This window comes from Rhinolophus ferrumequinum, chromosome 15 (genome assembly GCF_004115265.2).
Source record: "Rhinolophus ferrumequinum isolate MPI-CBG mRhiFer1 chromosome 15, mRhiFer1_v1.p, whole genome shotgun sequence".
In the NCBI taxonomy this organism is placed as follows: domain Eukaryota; kingdom Metazoa; phylum Chordata; class Mammalia; order Chiroptera; family Rhinolophidae; genus Rhinolophus; species Rhinolophus ferrumequinum.
In genome coordinates, this window is record NC_046298.1 from 42696232 (window position 1) to 42716449 (window position 20218).

Below are 20218 nucleotides of genomic sequence, written 5' to 3' on the forward strand. Positions count from 1 at the left end.
TCTCTTTCTTCTTTCCGCTGGATGAATGGTATCTGCTGGGAGAACAGGAACCCTGAGCTGCAAAACACTATTAAGAGCTTATACACATTTAAAGAGAGAAGTAGATGAAAATATTAGAGAATTGATATTAAGAAGGACATTATACACTTTTGAGCCAACCAAAGCTGAAATTAAATTTAAAATAATAAAAGAACAAATAATAGAGACTGGATTCTATTGTGATTTATTATGATTCTAATTTTTTGGAATTATCGATATTACTAACATTCGTAACATTATATAAAATAACTATTAAGAACTGTATTTAATATTTACTTATGCCATTGCATTTAAGCCACAGATTATTACAAAATTATTAGAAATTAAAAGCAGAATGTCAAGTTTGCTACTTCAAAATTTGGAGGAAATACTCCACATCAACCCTATCTCCATGATAAATCATCTTTGATCCAGATACATGAAGAATAAAAGAAATAGAGAATTTTGTTTTGAATTTTGGCACTGACAGGGCCTTACAGTAATTAATTGCGGCAGATTGTTAAAATAAAGGCCCTCAATTAATCATCCACGCCCTTTACCATGTGACCTTGCCATTAAGAGGAGAGTCTGTTTCCAGCCTCCTGAATCAGGACGAGTCAAATGACTGCTTTGACCAATAGCAGGCGGCAAAGGTGACCCAGTGTAACTGCCAAGGTTAGGTCTTAAGGGACCTTGCTGCTTCTGCTCTCGTCACACACACATATATACATACACACACATATACACATACACACAATCATATAAACACATATACACACAAAAATATATATACATTCATGCACACACGCGTACATATGCATATGTACATATCCACCCATGTCTATACATATAAATGCAATATAAATACACACATATACATATGTACATATACACACATACACATAAATACACACATACATTTCCACACATATATACTCAAACATACACACACATAGACATATATACATACACAAAAACACATGCACACATATACATATAGGGAGACATATGCTGGTACATACATAGCATTTTTTCTCTTTTGGAAGGAAAAATGAGAACCTGTTATGGTCTATGGCTTTGGAGGGAGGTAGAGAAGTGGGGTGGGGTGGCATTTTCTATTTTCAATTCAGCACTGTTTGAGTGTCTAACACTGTGCATACCTTATTTTAAAATGTCCACAGGGGCTATTTTGGCCGTGGGGTTATGGGTCATTTCTTGTTTTCTTCTTTATATGGATCCTTATTAAATAAAACCAACCACCACAACCTAAAAATAAAACGTGTTAGAAGCCAAGACCACATTATTGGCTGCAGCCAGTGATCCTTTTTTTTTTCTTTTCTTTCTTTCTTTGCCTTTCTTTACTTCTTTCTTTTTCTTTTTTTCTTTCATTCTTTCTCTTTCTTTTTTTCTTTCTTTCTCTTTCTTTCTTTCTCTGTCTCTCTGTCTCTCTCTCTCTCTCTCTCTCTTTCTTTCTTTCCTTTCTTTTGTTCTCTCTCTCTCTCCCTTTCCTTCTTTTTTTCCCTCTTTCTTCTTTCCCTTTCCCTCTCTTTCCCTTTCCTTTTTTTTTCTTTTTCTTTCTTTCTTCCTTCCTTCCTTCCTTGCTTCCTTCCTTCCTTCCTTCCCTTTCTTTCTTTCCCTTTCTTCCTTTCCTTTCCTTTCCTTTCCTTTCCTTTCCTTTCCTTTCCTTTCCTTTCCTTTCCTTTCCTTTCCTTTCCTTTCCTTTCCTTTCCTTTCCTTTCCTTTCCTTTCCTTTCCTTTCCTTTCCTTTCCTTTCCTTTCCTTTCCTTTCCTTTCCTTTCCTTTCCTTTCTTTCCTTCTTTTACTTTGTCCTGCAGGTCTGATTGTTCTTACACACCAGTCACTTAATAAGAAGACACTCACAGCCTTGACTATCCAGGCCCAAGCACATCCTCACATGTGAGATTGTTCAACCCAGCAGCTGCCACTGCTCACATTCCTCAGGCTCCAAGAAATGACAGGAGCATCTGTCAAGGATTTAGTCAGCCTTGGTGACATAAGAGATTTATAACAACAAATGATTTGGTAAGAAGTTTGAGCACAGGGGTTTGCTATTCTAGATGGCTTCATGCTCCCCACCTCAGGGTATTTCCCTTGTGCTTTGTCATTTGTGGTAAGAAATGACAAGAGTTTCATAATTCCATTCAGAATTTTTTTAAAAAATTGCCCCACTGCACCACTCTGAATTATTCTGGACCTGTGTGACCAAGATTAGAACAGGTAGCTGTTTAAAAACTGTTACCTGGTTGCCAGATGGGTATGGTCTTATCAGGGGGATCACTTCATAGACTGTCCAATGTGCAATATGCTGAAGCTGAAGTAGAATAATATTGAATGTCAACTATAACTAAATATATCGGTATATATAGTCACGGATGTGGAGTACAGGGAAGATAGTTAAAGGCATTATCTTTATATATATATAAACCTATATATATGTCAGAGGGGTAGCAGCTTGGGGGGTGGGCTATCACTTTATGAGGGGTTTAAATGTCTATTACATTGCTTTGTATACCTGAAACTAATACAAAATAAATTTAAAAGAAAGAAAGAAAAAGAGAGACAAGTGGAGAAGAGACAGAGGGAGAGGAGAGGCAGGCTATATGAACACGGAGGCAGAGACTGGAATTCTGCAGCCACAAGCAAAGGGATGCTGACAGCCATCAGAAGAAGTGAGAAAGGACGCTCCCTGAGAGCTTTCAGAGGGCACATGACCCTGCCAACACCTTGATTTCAGACTTCTGGCCCCCAGAACTGTGGGGGCTGTTGTTTTAAGCCACCAAATTTGTGGTCATTTGTTATGGCAGCCAAAGGAAAATTAAGGCTAATTACAACAATTACTAATAATGTTAAGCATTTATTAAACTTGATTGTATGCCAGGCCAAAAAAAAAAAGAAAGAAAGAAAGAAACTGTTACCTGGTCACATAAGCCAGGACATTATTGAAAAGAAAGCAAGATCAGCACATTACATTTAAGAAACATTAAAATATTCGAGAAAAATACACCAAGTAAAAGGTTTTGGCAATAGAGAAAAAAAAAAAACTCATCAATGGAATAATTTCAAATATATGCATTTAAAGTTTGGCAGTTTTTTTCTTAACTTTTTAGTGATTCTTCGTCACATACAAGCTTTAAAATTCAAACAGATAAAGCTCATAGCTTCTGAGTTTTGTTTTTCCGCTTAGAAAAATATTTCCTCCACCTCTAAAAGCATATATTCGTTCACCATTTTTTTTAGTGCTTGAAGACTGCATGGTTTGCATTTAAATTTTTGATCCCTCTGGAATTTATTTCAGTGAAGGCAGAACAGGAATCCATCCAGCTTTTATCCCCTCGGTCTCCAAAGAAAGGTTTGACTACTTGGTCCTTGTCTTGCCTGCTGACTCACAACACTGCCTTCATCAAGAGCGAAAATCTCAGGACAGTCAGGGGTACAAAACTGTGAAGAATGTTATACATTTATAATGCATTTTATGGTCTGATGGGGCTTACCCTTGCCCCTACCATACATTACACTTCTTTTTCAGTTTCTTGGTTGCTCTCACATGGTAACAACTGTTCAACAGCTTCTCTTGTACTTATAGGTTAATCTCCAAGAGCTTGACAAAGAGGTAGTGGGGGGTTTTCATTTTTCAGTTAAGTTACTAACGACTATTGACAGCTGCTCACATTGCTTAGCCTGAGTGTCAAAGGCACAGGGAGGCGCCCGGCGCATGTTCCCCACAGCACATGATCACACGCTCAGTTGATCCACATCCACTTGCTTTCATGGAACTATTACACAGGATTGGAGCTTTTCCATAGAAGCCATGCCTGAGCATTACTTGTCTTTGAGTTGCACGTGACAAGGCATGTACTTTGCAGAAATAGTTTGTAGAGTTTTTTAGGCATGGACATGCCATACCAAAAGTTTTTAAAAACTAACCAGCATCCACAGGGATACACCTTCCAAAACAAAGACGCTTTATAAGAAGTGCAAATATTTGTTCAGAAATGGCAGGAAATGCTTCCAAGAAATGCAGAAAAATCTGGTTAATTTAGCAATGCCCGTGAATGTGGTTGGGGGTAATTTGACATTTTTTAGGTACAGTGTTGTTTTTTAACACAAAGAAGTACAGCTAAAATGAAAAAAAGTCCTACTATCTCACCACATCAGCATTCTAAAAAAGAATGTGTAATCAAAGATGAGCGTTACAGAGATGGAAAGTAATAAAGTCCCCCACGCCCCCACTTCTGCTCAGTTCCCCACCTCAGAGCAATCAGTTATCACAGTTTCTTATTGTTCCTTCCAGGGGGAAAAAAAATGTATATACTACCATTTGTAACCACATATGCTTTTTATTTATACAAAGCTGATCCCACGTGCCCTACTCTACCTTGGTTATTTTTCACTTAAAATATTTTCCAAGTTTTTCTACATCAGCAATAGGTATTTGAACCTTCCTTTTTAATGTGTATAGAGTGTCCCATACTCCCACAGTTGTACCACAGTTCATTTGACCAGTTCCAGACTGATGGAGGTGACTTACTTTCATTTTTCACTCTTACACTCTTCTGTAATCTCTCTCAAATGTGCAGCATGGCTTATATTTGAGAGTATATCGTTAGAAAAAATTGTTAGTAGCATGTTCCCTGGGACCCAACACAAAACTCATTTTGAAAACTTGACAGCTATTGCCAGACTGTGTCCAGACAAGTTCACACTCCCAACAATAGTGAGACTGTTTCATCACAGCTTTGCCAGCACTGAGTAATACACTTTTACAACTTTTGCCAATCAGATACATGGAAAATGGGGTCTTGTAGTTGTTTTCTGGAATCTCTGCTCTATTCCATTCATTTATATGTTCATCCTTATCTCATGACTGTATTTGCTGTGCATTTCTTTATTAAGTGTGAGGTTGAGCATCGTTTTCTGTGTTTACTGGCCATTGATATTTATTTTCCTGTAAACTTGTCATTCATGCCCCTTAACATTTTTCTCAGTTCCTCTTTTTTCTTGATCACTTATATGAGCTTTCTGTAAAGGAAGGTATGAAACCTTTGTCTGTTTCCCCCCCCATTTGTCACTATTTTTGCACTTTTTTTCTCATGTAAAAAATTAATTTTTCTGTGGTCATAGTGGCTAAGTAACCAGTTTTCTTTGATGGTTTCAGGTTACATGAAACTGGACCCTTGCCCTGGGTCCCAGCTTTGGCCTGCATTTATGTGCAGGTGACCTTTGCACTCCGAAAGTCCACTCGACTTTCAAAAGCTTCCTCCCCACGAAGATGATCAATTAACCACCCATCTTTCCCTCTGAAACTCTTACAATTTCATTATGTAAATTTTTTTATCTTTCTGGAATTAATTTTGACATAGGAGTGGCTTATTTCCCCAAATAGTTAGCTTGTCCCGACACGATTTTCTGAATTCGTGTTTCCCTCACCAGTTTGAAACTCCACCTATGTTGTAAACTGTAATTCTATATTTATGTAGCTGTGTTTCCAGACTCAATATTCCCCCATTCTTCAGTCTGTACCAAACTGTTTTAATTATTATAACTTCATAGGAATACATTTTAGTGTTTATCAGAGCCAATCCCCTCTCATTATTGACCTATCTCTCCGTTTTCTGGTTATTTCAGATGTTGACAGTTTTTAAAACAGCTCACCTTGCACTCATAGGAAATGCTTCAGTGAAGCACATACAGAACCTTGACAAAGCAGTGGTAGAAAATTCTTGCTCGGGAATTTTGACCTTGAATATTCTGTAAGTGCTCACTTTTCTTCCCTAAGTGTGAAAGTCACAAGAGAAACACTCAGAACTCGCCTCGAGCATGAAAGTGGACTAAAACTGTTGACATTAGCTACACATTCACTGTTGTTCCAGAACATTCCTGCTGAGGCTGAGCCCCAGGGTTGTGCTTTACTTGAGCGTGACCAGACTGGTACACTCTGCAAGTCCTCTTGCTTTACCAGTTTTACAAGGATGGATGAATCCAGGCTGGAATTTTAAAAATTGACCTTTGGGAAACTAAAGTCTTCTAACCCAAAATATGTTGATTAAAAAATTCAAATACACATCTCAAGATGACAGGAAAAGCTTTCTTTCAAGATTTGCAGCAGAGCTAATTTACATGGCAGAGAGAGGTAACATGATTTCCACATCTAACACGTGTGTTTGGCGTGGTGACTTTTTAATGCGGGGAAAGCATAAAGAACACCCACTTCACTCCCCTCAGAAATGATCCATGATCCTGCTGCCAGATTTTTTCACTACTTTCAAAAAAATATTGAGTTGAAATTCACATAACATAGAATTAACTATTTTAAAGTTCAGTGGCATTTAGTACATTCACAGTGTTGTGCAACCATCACTTCCATCTAGTTCCAGAACATTTTCATCACCCCCAAAGGAAATCCCGTCCCCATTAGCAGTCATTCCACATTCACCCCGCTAGCCGCTGGCAACCACTAGTCTACTTTCTACTTCTATAGATTTCCCGATTCTGGACATTTTGTGTAGGTAGAATCATATAATACGTGAAATTTTGTGTCTGGTTTCTTTCATTTAGTTTAATGTTTTGCAGGGTCAGCCATGTTGTAGCAGGTAACACTACTTCATTGATTTTCATGGCTGAATACTTACTACTTAAGGAAAAAAACAATTTGAGTAGATAGAAATTGACAAAGTACAGGAAACCAGAATAAATCCTGAAAGGCCCCCCTTGCACCCTCTCCACCGGCCCTCTACCCGTTCCTCACTCTAAGGGCAACCCCTGTTAAAAACAAAACCAAACCCTGTATCTTTTGAAACAAATGTATCTGTATGCATTTATTAACGGATATCAATGTTTTTATTCCTTTTAAAAATATTCAACAAAAGGGATCATTACAGTCTTTTTTTGCAGTACGGTTGGTTCACTAAAAAGTATGGCGTGGACAGAACTGTACCGGACCTGGTCCCATCCCTGGCTTTCACCCCACTTGGGGCCGTGGGATGGGAGCCTTTCATACTTTACTGATGGAGTGGGTGTAACTAGAGGGAGTGACGGTATTGTGGGAGGTACTTAAACATCTTGGTCAAATATAGCATTTCCCACAGAGCGCGTGGGGTTGGGGGGAAGGCCCCAATCAACAAGCCTTCCACCGGGTCTTTCCAAGCGTAGGCTCCACTGCCCAATTAGCTCTGAGTCCTCAAAGTTCAGCTTCCCTTTCGGTCTCTTGAGCATCTTCCTGCCCTGACAACTACCATTCACCTTTTACAAAACCCCAACCTTGCTCCCAAAGGATCTGTCCCCTTCCTCAGGAATGAATTATTCCATCTGGAATAATGTCTCAGGAGAAATTGTTTAAGATACAGATTTCTGGTAGATACAACCCCCAAAGGATCCTGACTCAGCAGGCGGGACCAAGAAGTAGCATTTTTAACAAAGACCCCAGGTGACTGATGAAGTGGCCACCCTAATGTAGGAATCCCTAGCAGGAGTGGGGGTTGGGCAGGAGAAAACTAAGTTTTTAGCTGAAAGATCTCAACTTCTGTCTGAGGGGAAGGGAGGCAAGGGTTTTCACCATCCAGCTACTTTTAAAAATAAACTTACATTTCCAGATAATTCACATCACCAGTTACCTGGTCTAGAAACTTCTAGAAACCCCAACATCTGTGGGAGATCGTTTCACATTCGTGGAAGGCCATATAGCAAAGAGGACAGACATCTCAATGGTTTTTTTTCTCTCATGGAAAATTGACAATCCTCGAAGCTTAAGCGCAGGTCTCACAATAGCTCACACTGGCCCGGGAGTCTAGGACACTGTACTTACTGTTCAGCAGTAGGAACCCTTTTCTCAAATTAAATAGCCCATTTTACCTCCACCTATGAGACTCAATGGATATTTAATTTGCTAAACTTTATTTCATGACATATACATTGACAATTACTAATCATTATGTCAATTGGTTAACACAATGAAGCCTATTATAATGGACCTGGTTTTGAAATCAGGTACTGGAGAGTTGCAGGCTTTCATCTCCTGGAGAGTCCAGTTCACTTCTGTGTCCTATTTTGCTCACATCCAGAAAAACCACGGTGCACACAGATGAAAAGCTGCAGATGGAAAACATTTTCTTTTTTTCTGAGTCTTCGGTTAAAACTCACCCAGGATTTGGAAAGGAATGGTCACAAGAACTTTGTTCTTAAAGTTGAATCACTAACAACATCTAACAATTGTTCACATTCTTCATCACAAAAACGGAAGTCAGAAGAGAGACTGAAAACGTAAGGAGCTAAACCTCTTTCTGACAGAATATTATTACTGTGCGCCATGTTGATACAGTTACTTGCTATCACAACTGAAAATCACAGCCAGACAGGAGCATGTGAATTACAAAGTGTTCTATTACAGCGCATGCACCAAACTGGAATTTCTCCCACTTCTAGCCTTTCTCATCAGTCACTTTTACAAGAAATTCATTTATATGCAAATAAGTGGGAGAAGCAATTCATCTGAGACCTGTACAGAATCAAGTTAACTTATGAACACAAAGTAATATTTTGATAGTCTCCAATGTTATTGGTTTGGATTACGACATATTCAAGTAATCATTTTTCAGTGTTGTCTTTCTTCTAATACATGAGAAAAATAGATTTGGATTCCGTCTTTGAGCATGCATTGGGCTTCCCTGGGATAATTTGGAACCAATGACTTCAGATAGCCTGTGCCGCTGCCTACACATGCGCACACTGGAGACATGGTATTCTGGTCTATTCAAAGGGCAGAAATTGACAGCCAGTTTTTTAGAACGTTTTCCCTTTTACTATAATGTGAGAAGTGTCTGCAATCTCAAAGATGTTGAGAGTTTGGTGGCATTGGGTGGAATCAGAGCAGGGAAGCCGGGACAACCCGAATCCTTCTCTACCAACCATCCCTCTTCCCTGCAAGTTCCTGAAAGTGTTTTGCCTCAACGGGAATCCAAGGACCATTTTTATTAACACAACGTAAAACTCAAATACTTCAAGGATATTCTCCTTTCACAAAACTAACTCTCAGGACCGTACCACCTTCTGTTTAGATAACTGGAGGATGTTAGTTGAAGACTAACAGGAGGAACAAGGAAGCCAGGTCTGCGTCAAAGATCTTGGCTTAACTTACCTGCGGCCAAAGCACAGAGAAGGTGGAAGGGAGAAAATGCTGCCTTGCTCTTTAAAATGCCAGACCCTGCAGAGGTCAGACCACCATCCAGAAGAGCAAGCAGGAAATGGGGGAGAAAGGCCAAACATGGATAAGCATAACTGCGACCATGCCCCTGTGTCAAGATCAATGTTCTAGAATCTTCCCAATCTGCTTATCAACTTTCCATCCTTGAAGGTGAGTCTGGGAGGAGGGGAGAAAGCAGGCCTGGCAAAGAGAAAAGCTTCAGGGTCCATACGCCTCCCTCCCGTAATTCCTCTACCTGAGATCTCACGCAGCATTTACTTCTGAGAACCAGATCTCTACAATGTGGGTCCCTAAAAGAGTCAAAAGTCTTGGTTCATTCAATGACAAGACAAAACTTTGTTCCCAACTTGGAACTTCTTCCTTGGTCTTCTTTCAACTCCTTAGGTTCAGGTGGCCCCCCAACTCAAAGCTTCCTGGGTTCTGTGGATAAATCATAACAGCTCAAGGGAGGCAGGGGGAGGTATCATTAGAAATTTGTTTTACTTCCTGGAACTTTCTAAGTCTTTGAACATTTCCATCCCCCAACCAGGCCTCCAGAACACTCCACCCTCAAGGTCACCTATTCCAACAAACATTATAACCCCCCCAAACCATTCAATTCTTCTCGAGGGAGACGGTCACGAAGAGCGAGCGGCAGGACGACCTAAGAATATCACAGCAATACTCATCAACAAGAGGTAGACTGGCGGGTTTGCTTTGCCGCCTCCTGTCCCCACAGGTGTCCCCAGTGTTGGCCTTCAGGGACTTCTAGGAGGGAGGTCAGGGCTCTCACCCTCTAAAACCTCAACTGGTGTGTCACCTACCTCCTCCACTGCACTGGTGTCCTTCTCACTGACCATGTGACACGCCACCCCCTTGGACGCATCAGCCCCCACCTGCCGCCCCTGCTCCTCCCCCCTCATCCACTTGTTGCCACAACCCAAATGACTTCTGTTGTCATTCTCACCGTGAGGAGAGCCTTCTGGCTTGGCCTCTGCACCCTGTGAGGTTGAAGCTGGTGACTCAGTAGGCTGTGGGCCTCGGGGGGGCTTCTGACCGGACGCACCCCTTCTCGAGCCTGGTCCTTTCTTTGGAATCCATGGTTTCTTCTTGGCGTCTTCCACATCAACAAGGACATAAGAGACAGGGCCCAAGCTCACCTTCTTTTTCTTCCTCATGGGGGTGGGGCTCTTTGCCGAGGCCCAGCCCACGGTCTTCTTCTTTGGTGGGCCCTGCTGGCCACCATCTTGGTCTGACTCACAGGCAACTCCAGTGCCTACAGCTTCTGAGCCGGCATCCTGAGGTGCATTTCTGGGAGACTTCCAGGCACATTTCTCCACGGGCTTCTTCAAAGCCGATTTCTCCTGCTTCACACAGGGCTTTCTGTGGCTCCTGATATATTCTGAGATCTCCGTATTTTTACCAACATCAGCCTTGGGATCCTCTAAGGAGCCCAAGCTGCTGGAATGATGCCCTTTGGATTTCTTCCAGGACACTGGTTCCTGCTTGGGGTTTCTGTTCTGCTTCTTTCTCCTGGAGCGAGTCTTAGCTCCAGCCTTACAAACCAAAGGTTTGGGAGGGTCACTTTCATCTTCCATGTCATTCCAGCTGTCCGGGTTCTCCATCTTCAAGGCAGAGACCACCTGGGCAGCCCGCCCTGGTTCCTTTTTGATCTTCCTCCCTGCTGCTGAAGCAGAGGCTGCCACTGCCTGGGCCTCAGCGGCCTCCTGAGCCCTAGCTTCCTCCCGACTGCGGATCTCAGCATCCATGTAGAATACGATTTGTACCACTGCCCCCAGGAGGACCCCCAAAGCTTCTGCCCAGTTCTCTGGGGGCAGATTCTGGTTCTGGGACTGTGGGGGGTGGCTGAGCTGTAGAAGGCGGACCACATCCTCCCAGGTGCGCCCTTCCGCATCCAGGAATTCATTCAGGTTTTTCAAAAACTCTGCATCCTGGGTGGGGTCTCTACAGACCACTCTCCAGACACCGCCCCTTCCCGGAAATTCCCGTGGTATGGCCCTCAGATTCACGCCCTCACCGACCTCAATTAGGGCGGCTTTGGCATTCTCTTCCCTCAAAAAAATCTTGTTGAGTACGAGGTACGGGCCCAGCGGGGAGAGGACTCCATTCAAGGTCTCCTCAATTTCCGCCTGGCCACAGTCCTCCGGGATGCCCGTGACCAAGAGGGACCTGTGGATGTCCACTTCCATCCCCCGGCACCAGTCCTCCAGGAGGTTCATCGCCATGGTCGCGATCACCTGGTAGCACTAATCCCACGTGTAGTGAAGAGTCTACCCGGTGAACTGGGGCTGCAGCGGTGCCCAAATATTAATCCTGTATGGTGACAAGAGAGGGAAATCAGATTCCCGGGAAGACCCCTCGGCCCTCCGCTGCCGGCCCACACGAGGCCTCGCGCTTTCCCAGGAACCTCCTCCCAAACCCCGCCCCGGGTGCTCACACGTGTCCTGGAAGCCGCCGCACACCGCCCTCGGCCCCTCCTCCGGGCCTGGCTCTCCGCCCGCCCCGCAGGGATCCGGCAGCCCCGCCGCCGACCGGCCACCCGGGCTCAGCAGAGGCCTCCAGGATGCAGCTGCTCTCCAGGCGGCGGCTCGGGGCCGAACCGGCGCTGGGAAGCCGGCGTCCGCTCCGCCCGGACCCGGACAGATCCCGCGGTACCGCTAGATCTCCGCTGCGGAGCCGAGCGAAGGCCGGCGTTGCAGTGTGCGCTTGCGCACTTGCTGCCGCGCCACGCAGTGTCCTAGGTCTCTATGGCAACCGTTGCTTGCAAGTGATCTTTGCTATTCTGCTTGGGGAGCCGGGTGGGAGTGTTCAGCTGTTCCCCGAGCTAGGAGTCTACATATTCTCTGATTGCCCCTCCATCTTCCCACCCTTCTCTATTCATTGTGGACCTGGAGATGGACGTGGGGGGCACCGGCTTCTATTGCTGCACCAACTAGCTCTCCTATCCTCTGCCTTTCTGTTGGGTTCTGCCAACAGGACTCCTGGGAGACCTGATCGAAGAGAGGAAAGCGGCTTTAATATCCCCTGGGTTCCTCTAACAAAAGTCACAGCTCCTGGCCGGAGCCCTCTGCAGCTACAGTTCCTGGATTCCAGAAGTTTCCAGAAACTTATTGCTTCTACCTCCCCCCACCTCACCGCCTCCAAGCCTGGGGGTAATGCCTCACTTTTCCTTGCTGGTAGCCTCAGCTTGCTACCCGCAGGCAACAGCTTTGTTAATAATTAAACTCAGTGACTGAGTTTGAGTTGCACTCACTGATACACTTAGCCATGCCACAGTCTTAGATAAGTAGGCTGAGCTATTTGAGCTCCTTCCTCTTCTCCACAATAGAAATGCCAATAAAAACCTTCCTGATCTGGAAGTTTTGAAGTTCAGGGAGATCACATACGAAAGATACACTGAATTACAGTTTTGGCCTGAGTCAACCAAAATCTGTTATTTGGATTTCGTTTTGGAATTGGCCTTTGCAAGGTCAAATAGCTGAATACCTATTCTAGTTATCTGTCATCCCCGAACTTGGGCTTGATCAATATTTGTGTGGATGCCGAAGTTTCCATCATATTTCATGCAAAAAAAAAAAAAGTTATACAAATTGTTAAAGCTAAATAGTCATGTTCCAATAAAGAAACACTCTAGTTATAACGAGAGTTTTAAAACCCCATGTTCTTTACATGTTGAAATTCTATGAAGTAGCTGAAGAATGAACGTGTATCATTACACAGTGGTTTTTAAAACACGGCCATAAATTTTTTGACACTCCTCCTTTTGAGAGGTGGGAATCTATGTCCCCTTCTCTTGAATCTGAGCAGACTTGTAACTGCTTTAACCAATAGAAAGTGTGTAGAAGGGAAATGATTGAATCAATAGAGTATTGTGGAAGGGAAGGTATGACGTCTCAGTCTAGGTTAAAAAAGCCAAGAAACGTCTTCCTTGTTCATTAAGACACACTCATTCTTGGATCCTTAAGCTTCCAAGTGAATAGTTCAACTATCCTCTGGCTGCCATGCTGTGAGGAAGCCCAAGCCACATGTGTGTGTGCTCTAGTCGACTGTTCCCAGCTAAGCCCAGCCTTCAAATGATCTCAGCCCAGGTAGGTGACTAAAGAAACTTCTAGATGTTTCTAGCCCCCAAACATTTGAGTCACTCCCCAACCATTTACATTTTCCCAGTTGAGCCCAGACATCATCTAGCTGAAATCAACCATCATTATTTCACCCCATATGAATTCTCAACCCATAGAATCAATGGGTAACAACAAAGCAGTTGTTCTACACCACTAAGTTTTGGGATGGTTATTATGCAGCAAGAGATAACTGGAAGATATTGCAAAGGTAGAATGCAGCAAGAGTCAATGACGATTGACAAAGCATTACTACAAAAGATAACTGGAAACAACCATCTTAATTCAGCTCCTGTAAAGATTCCCTAAAGCAACTTTTTTCCTAACGGTGCACAAAGTTTCACTTCATGGGATTTTTTTTCAGTGAAGTAGCATTATCACCATCAAGTAGCTCTTCCAGCTTGTGACTTGAAGAGGAGATAAATCTTCTATTGTAGTTAGTTAGCAAGGAAGGAAAGCTTGATAGTTGGGTGACATGCCATCATCAGCAGTGCGGGTCAAAAGGTCTTGTTCTTTCATTATCCATTTCGTATCATATATGGGCAGTAGAGTGGCCAGAGGAGCAAGCTAGTAACTGACTGTGCTGTAAAATTACACTGACTACTAAATTTTTTAAAAATAAAATTGTGATAAAATTTAAAGGTATTGATAGAATGTCAGATTTATTCTTAAATTCCCTAAAGTTCATTCTATGATGGTGATATTTGTGACCAAATACTCAGCCATTCAATATTTTGTCAAAATGTGTGTTTGGTCCTGATACATAGCAAGCTGTTATTAATATTGTAAAGGCAAGAGTTCCAAGGGGCCTTCCCACTTCTGAGCAGCACTCTTCTTACACTGTCTTTCTAATGACCTGGAGTTTGTTCTGGGTTGGTTGAACCACTGGGTCCAGGAAAGTAACAAAAGGGTATGGCAGAAATGCTACCGTGTTTTCCTGAAAATAAGATCCAACTGGAAAATAAGCCCTAGCATGATTTTTCAGGATGACATCTCCTGAACACAAGCCCTAATGCGTCTTTTGGAGCAAAAATTAATATAAGACCCGGTCTTATTTTGGGGAAACACGGTACCAAATAGGTTAAAAGAGTGTGGCAATTTGTGCTAAAATCTAGTGCTAGCACAGAGAGTTGTAAATTTGCTGACTGAGAATGGATAAAATGAAAAAAAGTCATAAAATATCAAGTGTTGGTGAGATCAACTAGATCTCTCATATATGTACATGGCTGGTGGCAGTATAAATTAGCACAGTCATTTTGGAAAACTCTAGCTATATCAACTAAAACAAAACATATGCAAACCCTGCAAGTTAGGAACTCTACTCCTGGAGAGAGAGAGAGAGAGAGGATAGATAGATAGATAGATAGATAGATAGATAGATAGATAGATAGATAGATAGATAGATAGATAAACCAACAGAAATGTATTCACTAAAAGCCAAGGGCAAGGATATTCACTGCAGCACTATTCATGATAGCCAAAATCTAGAAGCCACCCAAATGCAAATCAAGAAGAATGGATAAATTGTGGCATGTTTACAAAATAAAATCTAAACAATTAAGATGGATGACCTACAATTACACACAACAATATAAATAAATCTTGCAAAATGTTCAGCAAAAAAACCCAAATACCCAAGAGCACATACAGTATGATTCCATTTATATGAAATACAAAAACAAGCAAAATTAGTCTGGGCTGTTAGAAGATGGGATCGTGGTTTTTTATGGAATGTCTAACGACTTGAAATGTGTGACTCCCAGGGGAGAGAGAGCTGGCAATGTTCTTTCTTGTTCTGGGTGTTGGTTACAGGTGTGTTCAGGTGGTGAAAATTCAGCACACTCTATTCCTATGTTATGTGCACTTTTCTGTAATCATTTTTACTCGATAATAACCTTTACTGTTTTGCTGATGGATTCGATGTGAGATTCAAGGGGAATTAAGCAAGTGTCACCCCTAGGATTTTGGAATGAGCAACTAGGAGGAGAATGATGCCAGTTATTTTTATGTAGGGAAGGTTTGGTGGAGAACAGATTTCGGGATGAGAGAAGGGGGCAAATCAGAAATTTAGTTGGGGCCATGTGGAGTTTGACATGCGCTGTCAAGGGTCCCCAAAACCACCTTCAAGTTCAGTGATTTGCTAGGAGGATCCATGAGACTCGGAAAAATTGTTGTACTCACAATTATAGTTTATTAGAGCAAAAGGATACAGTTTAAAATCAGCAAAGGAAAAAGGTGAACGGGACAGGGTCCAGGAGAGACCAGGCGAGAGCTGCCAGTTGTCGTCTCCCAGTGGAGTCAGAATGGACAGCGCTTCATCCGCCCAGCAACAATATGTGACAACACCCGTGGAGTATTGCCAACCAGGGAAGCGCACCTGAGCCTTAGTGGGCAGGGTTTTTATGCCAGGTCAATCACATAGGCATGGAGCACCTGTGTTGCTGGCCTTAGTTACTCAGCCTCCAGCCCCTCCAGAGGTCACACTGGTACTGTGTGGCCCAAGGTCCCCACTATAAATCACAGTACTGGTACAGGATTATCCAAGGGTTTAGAGGTTACCTAGGAGCCAGTCAAGGGCCAGTCCTTTCTTTGGAAAGTGCAGGATTTGGACAACCCAGGCCTGTTGAGTTAACCCTTTGCTGCCCAGATGCCTATGAGTGTATCAATCAGGGTTCAATCAGAGCAGCAGATTACTATGAGTTAATTAAGCATGCCACAATACTTAAGATATTAAATAAATATTTAACAGAGATAAAAAATTGTATTTGCGAGAACTGATTCTGGGTGGTGAACACACAATGGGATTTATAGATGATGTAATACAGAATTGTACACCTGAAATCTATGTAATTTTACTAACAATTGTCGCCCCAATAAATTTTTTAAAAATTGTATTTGTTTATATATATAAAAAGGAATGTATAAATATATATTTATAAATGTACAATTATATGTGTATATGCACGTAAATATGTATGTGTGTGTGTTAGGTGGACGAAGCTGCTTGCCTCTCCTCCCATCGAGGAACAACCCTGATTACCATCAGATGTAAAAATAGTTTTGAAGCATCCTTGATAGGAGTTGTAGCTGTGGTTTCCATAACAACGCATGGTGCTGTGGTTTCCATGACAACACATCCCTGCAGTCCCAACACTTCCACTCATCTCTGCACTTTGGGTTTGGGTTACCTTTCCATCCTCTTTTTCTCTGTTTTACCTTTGGGTTTTTATTTTGTCTTCCTGTGTATTTCTTCAGTCTGTATTTGCAAAAGGTCCCCTCTCCCTCCTCCTCACCCCCCAATTACACCACTTCCCCCCACCTCTAACTCCCAGGTTGCCAACCTCAACCTCTGGTGTGAGTCTGCACATACATTTCTCCATCTCATATAATCATTTTAAAATGCATAGACTATTTTAAATAGCCACAATTTATCTCTTTTTTAAAACTTACTGTTAAAATACTCCAGAAAATAAAAGAGGGTAAGGGGGGTAGATGAAACAAGATTGGCCATGACTTGATAATTGTTATAGCTAGAGGTCATTAAATATTTCTCTCTACTTTTGTCTATATTTTAAATTTCTGTAATGAAATTTTTTAAAAGAAGAGTAAGAAAATGCCTTCTGTCTTTGATATTCTGTTTTATTTTGCTGGTGTGGTTTATGGAAAAAATAAAATGCATCCCACAGGATTTTTAAGTAAACAATAAAATTGTACTAATTGTCTCATAAAATACACCATCCTATAACTTTTTAAAAGATTAAAGTTCATATTGTTTAACTGGAAGAAAGAGGCACCCTACCCCTCCTTATTTTATTGACATATTTAACCAAATGAATATGTACTTTGTTCTCTATTTAAATACTTATTCTCATACTTTTAGAAATTTGTCATTATTAAATACTTAGATATATTTTTAAAAGGTACAGGCATACTGTCTTATTCTGTTTTGCAGATATTGCATTTTTTTTACAAATGAAGGTAAGACCCTCCACCAGCACAACAGTTACAACTTACTAAAGGCTTAGATGATGGTTAGCATTTGTTAGCAGTAAAATCTTTTAATTAAGGTATGTACACTGTTTTTTTAGACATAATGCTATTGCCACACTTAATAGACTACAGTATCAACATAACTTTTTATGCACTGGGAAACCAAAAAATCATGTGTCTTGTTTTATTGGGATATTCGCTTTATTGCAGTGGTCTGGAACAGAAGCTGCAACGTCTCCAAGGTGTGCCTATATAAAGAATAATAGAATAAACATCTGAGTGCCGGCTTACCCACCCTCCCCACCCCTAGTTTAAAAATTGAAGCATTTCCAGGGTGGCCAGTTAGCTCAGTAAGTTAGAATGTGGTGCTGATAACACCAAGGTTACCGGTTCAATCCCCGCATGGGCCACTGTGAGCTGCTTTCAAAAAAAAAAAAAAAAAAAAAATGAAGCATGTCCTTTTTCAGCCATTATCCCCCATGATTCTCACCTTAGGATGTTTGCACTTGCTGTTCCCTGTGCCCTTCATGAAGTTTCCTCCTTGTCATTAGGACAAGGTCCAAATGTTACCTCATCTAAGAAGCCTTACCACGCTCCACTTATCCAAAGTAGTTTCTCCCTTATACACAGTCACGAAAATTACTGTCACATCACATTGGTGTATCAGTTAACATTTGCTGCATAACAAACAGCCCCAGAAAAAAAGGTTTAAAGATAGTATCTAAATTGTATTCCACATGACTATGTAAGCCCCCCAAGGGTAGGCACCTTCTTTGTCTTGCTCACCATCATATCCCCAGAACCTAGACAGTGTTTGCCTCAAAGAGACATTGAATAATTATTTGTTGAATGAATAAATAAATGTCTATTGATATTTCTCCTGGGCTGGAAATTAAGAGGGTCACTTACACAACCACTGTAACTCTAACTAATGCCAGAGAATGAGACACTCTCTTAAAAGAAGGAGGAGGAGGAGGAAGAAGAGGAGGAGGAAGAGAGGAAAGTAAGAAGGTTGTTTCAGTCTGTAGCACTGGGAAGAAAGCTAGAACAAAGGAGCCCTTATTCATCAGTGTAGACAGGTAAATAGTAAACTCTACATGAGAAATTGCCACCCTCCCCCTGCCTTGGATGGAGATTTTTCCCCATGAAGATCAATGAGGCCAGTCACTCCAGGTGGCCATAAATCCTGTGGGTGGTCATTCTAGGGAAACTTTCCAATCTGAACTCCCTGCCTCGTCTCTCTAAGCTCAGATCCCCCTGGTCAAATAGGGTTGGAATATTCACAGCTCTAGCCCCCACCTTCACCCCACACATATATTTTCAAAAAACCCTATTGCTTGTATCAGGTCTTACCACAAAATTTATTTTTTAGCCTAGCAAGCTTTCCTGCTGGATTTCTTGAATTCCCTCTCCCTGATGGTCCAGCTAAAAGAATCACCAGATGGTAAGAGCCAGTGAGAGCCATCTTCTAGAATAACCCATGTTGGTCTGGCTGCAGTGCATGCTGTGATCCAGAGAAAGGCAGAGCCAGGGATAAGAAGGGTGAAGTCAGGGATGAGTCTGACTGCTTGAATATGCTTCGGGGCTTGTCATAATCATTATAGTCATCACCATCATATTATTATATTTAACATATTAATAAATATAGAATTACTGTTGTTGTTATTATTGTTATTGTTATATTAAGCATAGTGGATACAGTAAGTGAAGAAAACAGACAAAATCCATGGCCTCTAGCAGAGGAGATAACTATGAACAAATAAATGGAACATAACATTGGGAAGAGAGCTGCTATGAAGAAAAATAAGGCAGGGGAGTGACAAGAGAATGTGTTTTGGATAGGGTAGACATTTAAACGGAGACCAGAATGAAGCAAAGGGTTGAGCCTTGCAGATATATGGAGTAAAGGCTTTGCAGACCGGGGAAACAGCTAGTGCAAAGGCCAAGGGGCTGGAGATTGTGAGATGTTTGAGGAGCAGCAAGGAGGCCAGTGTGGCTGGTGCAGAGTGAGGGAGGGGAGGAGCGGGGAACGGAGACAGGGCCAGAGAGAAAATGGGGCTGGACTGTGCAGGGCCTGGGGAGGACTCGGCTTTTTTCTCAGAGGAACATGGGAGACACTGTGGGGTTGTGAGCAGAGGGATCTGACTGTATTTAACCCACACAACAGGACGTGGAACAGAGATGATCAACCTGTCATATAGATGAGAACACTGGGGCTTAGAAACCACACATCCCGTTTGTAGGGGAGCCAGGATTCGAGCCTGCATCTATCTGGCTTCCTGTGCCCCTGACTGGAGACTTGGACCCCAAGCAAAGAGGATAAAGCTGGCTGGCAACGCTGGCTCTGGAACTGAGCAGAGTATAGCCGGGAGGATGAAGATCCATGGAGCTCCCAGAGCAGGGCTGGGCCTGGTAGAGACTGACAGCTGCTCCCATCAGAGACCCTCCTCTGTTCCATCACCCACCAGCTGGAGACCAAACCTCGTGGCCAGTCCTGAAATATGTGATTATCTGAGAGTGCTCTGGTGAAGATCTGGAATTTACTTGTATTGTTTGGCTTGTACTCCTCCATTTGCTGTAAGTTTTTCTGGACTCTCTCAGCCCCCTGGGCTTCTCTCTGCAAAACCTTGATCACTCTCGACCTGGATCACACCTTCTTGTCCTTCAGGTCTCAGCTCATTCACCTCTTCCTCCGTGAAGCCCTCCCTGACTGCCCAAGCTGGGTCCAGCGCCCCTTGTAGGCTCCTTCCTTCCACCTCTGCACACTCTGGATTCTAAGTGTCTGGAGATGGGTCTGTCTCCCCCACTGGACTGTGAGTCATGGGAGGGCAGGACTGGGGCTGTTGTTGGTCACGCATGTCCCCAGGATAGGCCA

The 20218-nt window shown here is 42.5% G+C and overlaps 1 protein-coding gene across 1 annotated transcript; it reads right to left on the reverse strand.

The window, feature by feature from the left end:
* Positions 1-4382: 4382 nt before the first annotated feature.
* PNMA8A (PNMA family member 8A) lies at positions 4383-11947 on the reverse strand. Its single transcript, XM_033129090.1, has 3 exons — positions 11673-11947; positions 10182-11548; positions 4383-9655 (listed from the first exon to the last, which is right to left on the reverse strand). The coding sequence occupies exons 2-3, from the start codon at positions 11458-11460 to the stop codon at positions 9639-9641; spliced, it is 1296 nt and encodes a 431-aa protein (XP_032984981.1). The 5' UTR covers positions 11461-11548; positions 11673-11947; the 3' UTR covers positions 4383-9638.
* Between the last annotated feature and the right edge of the window lie 8271 nt (positions 11948-20218).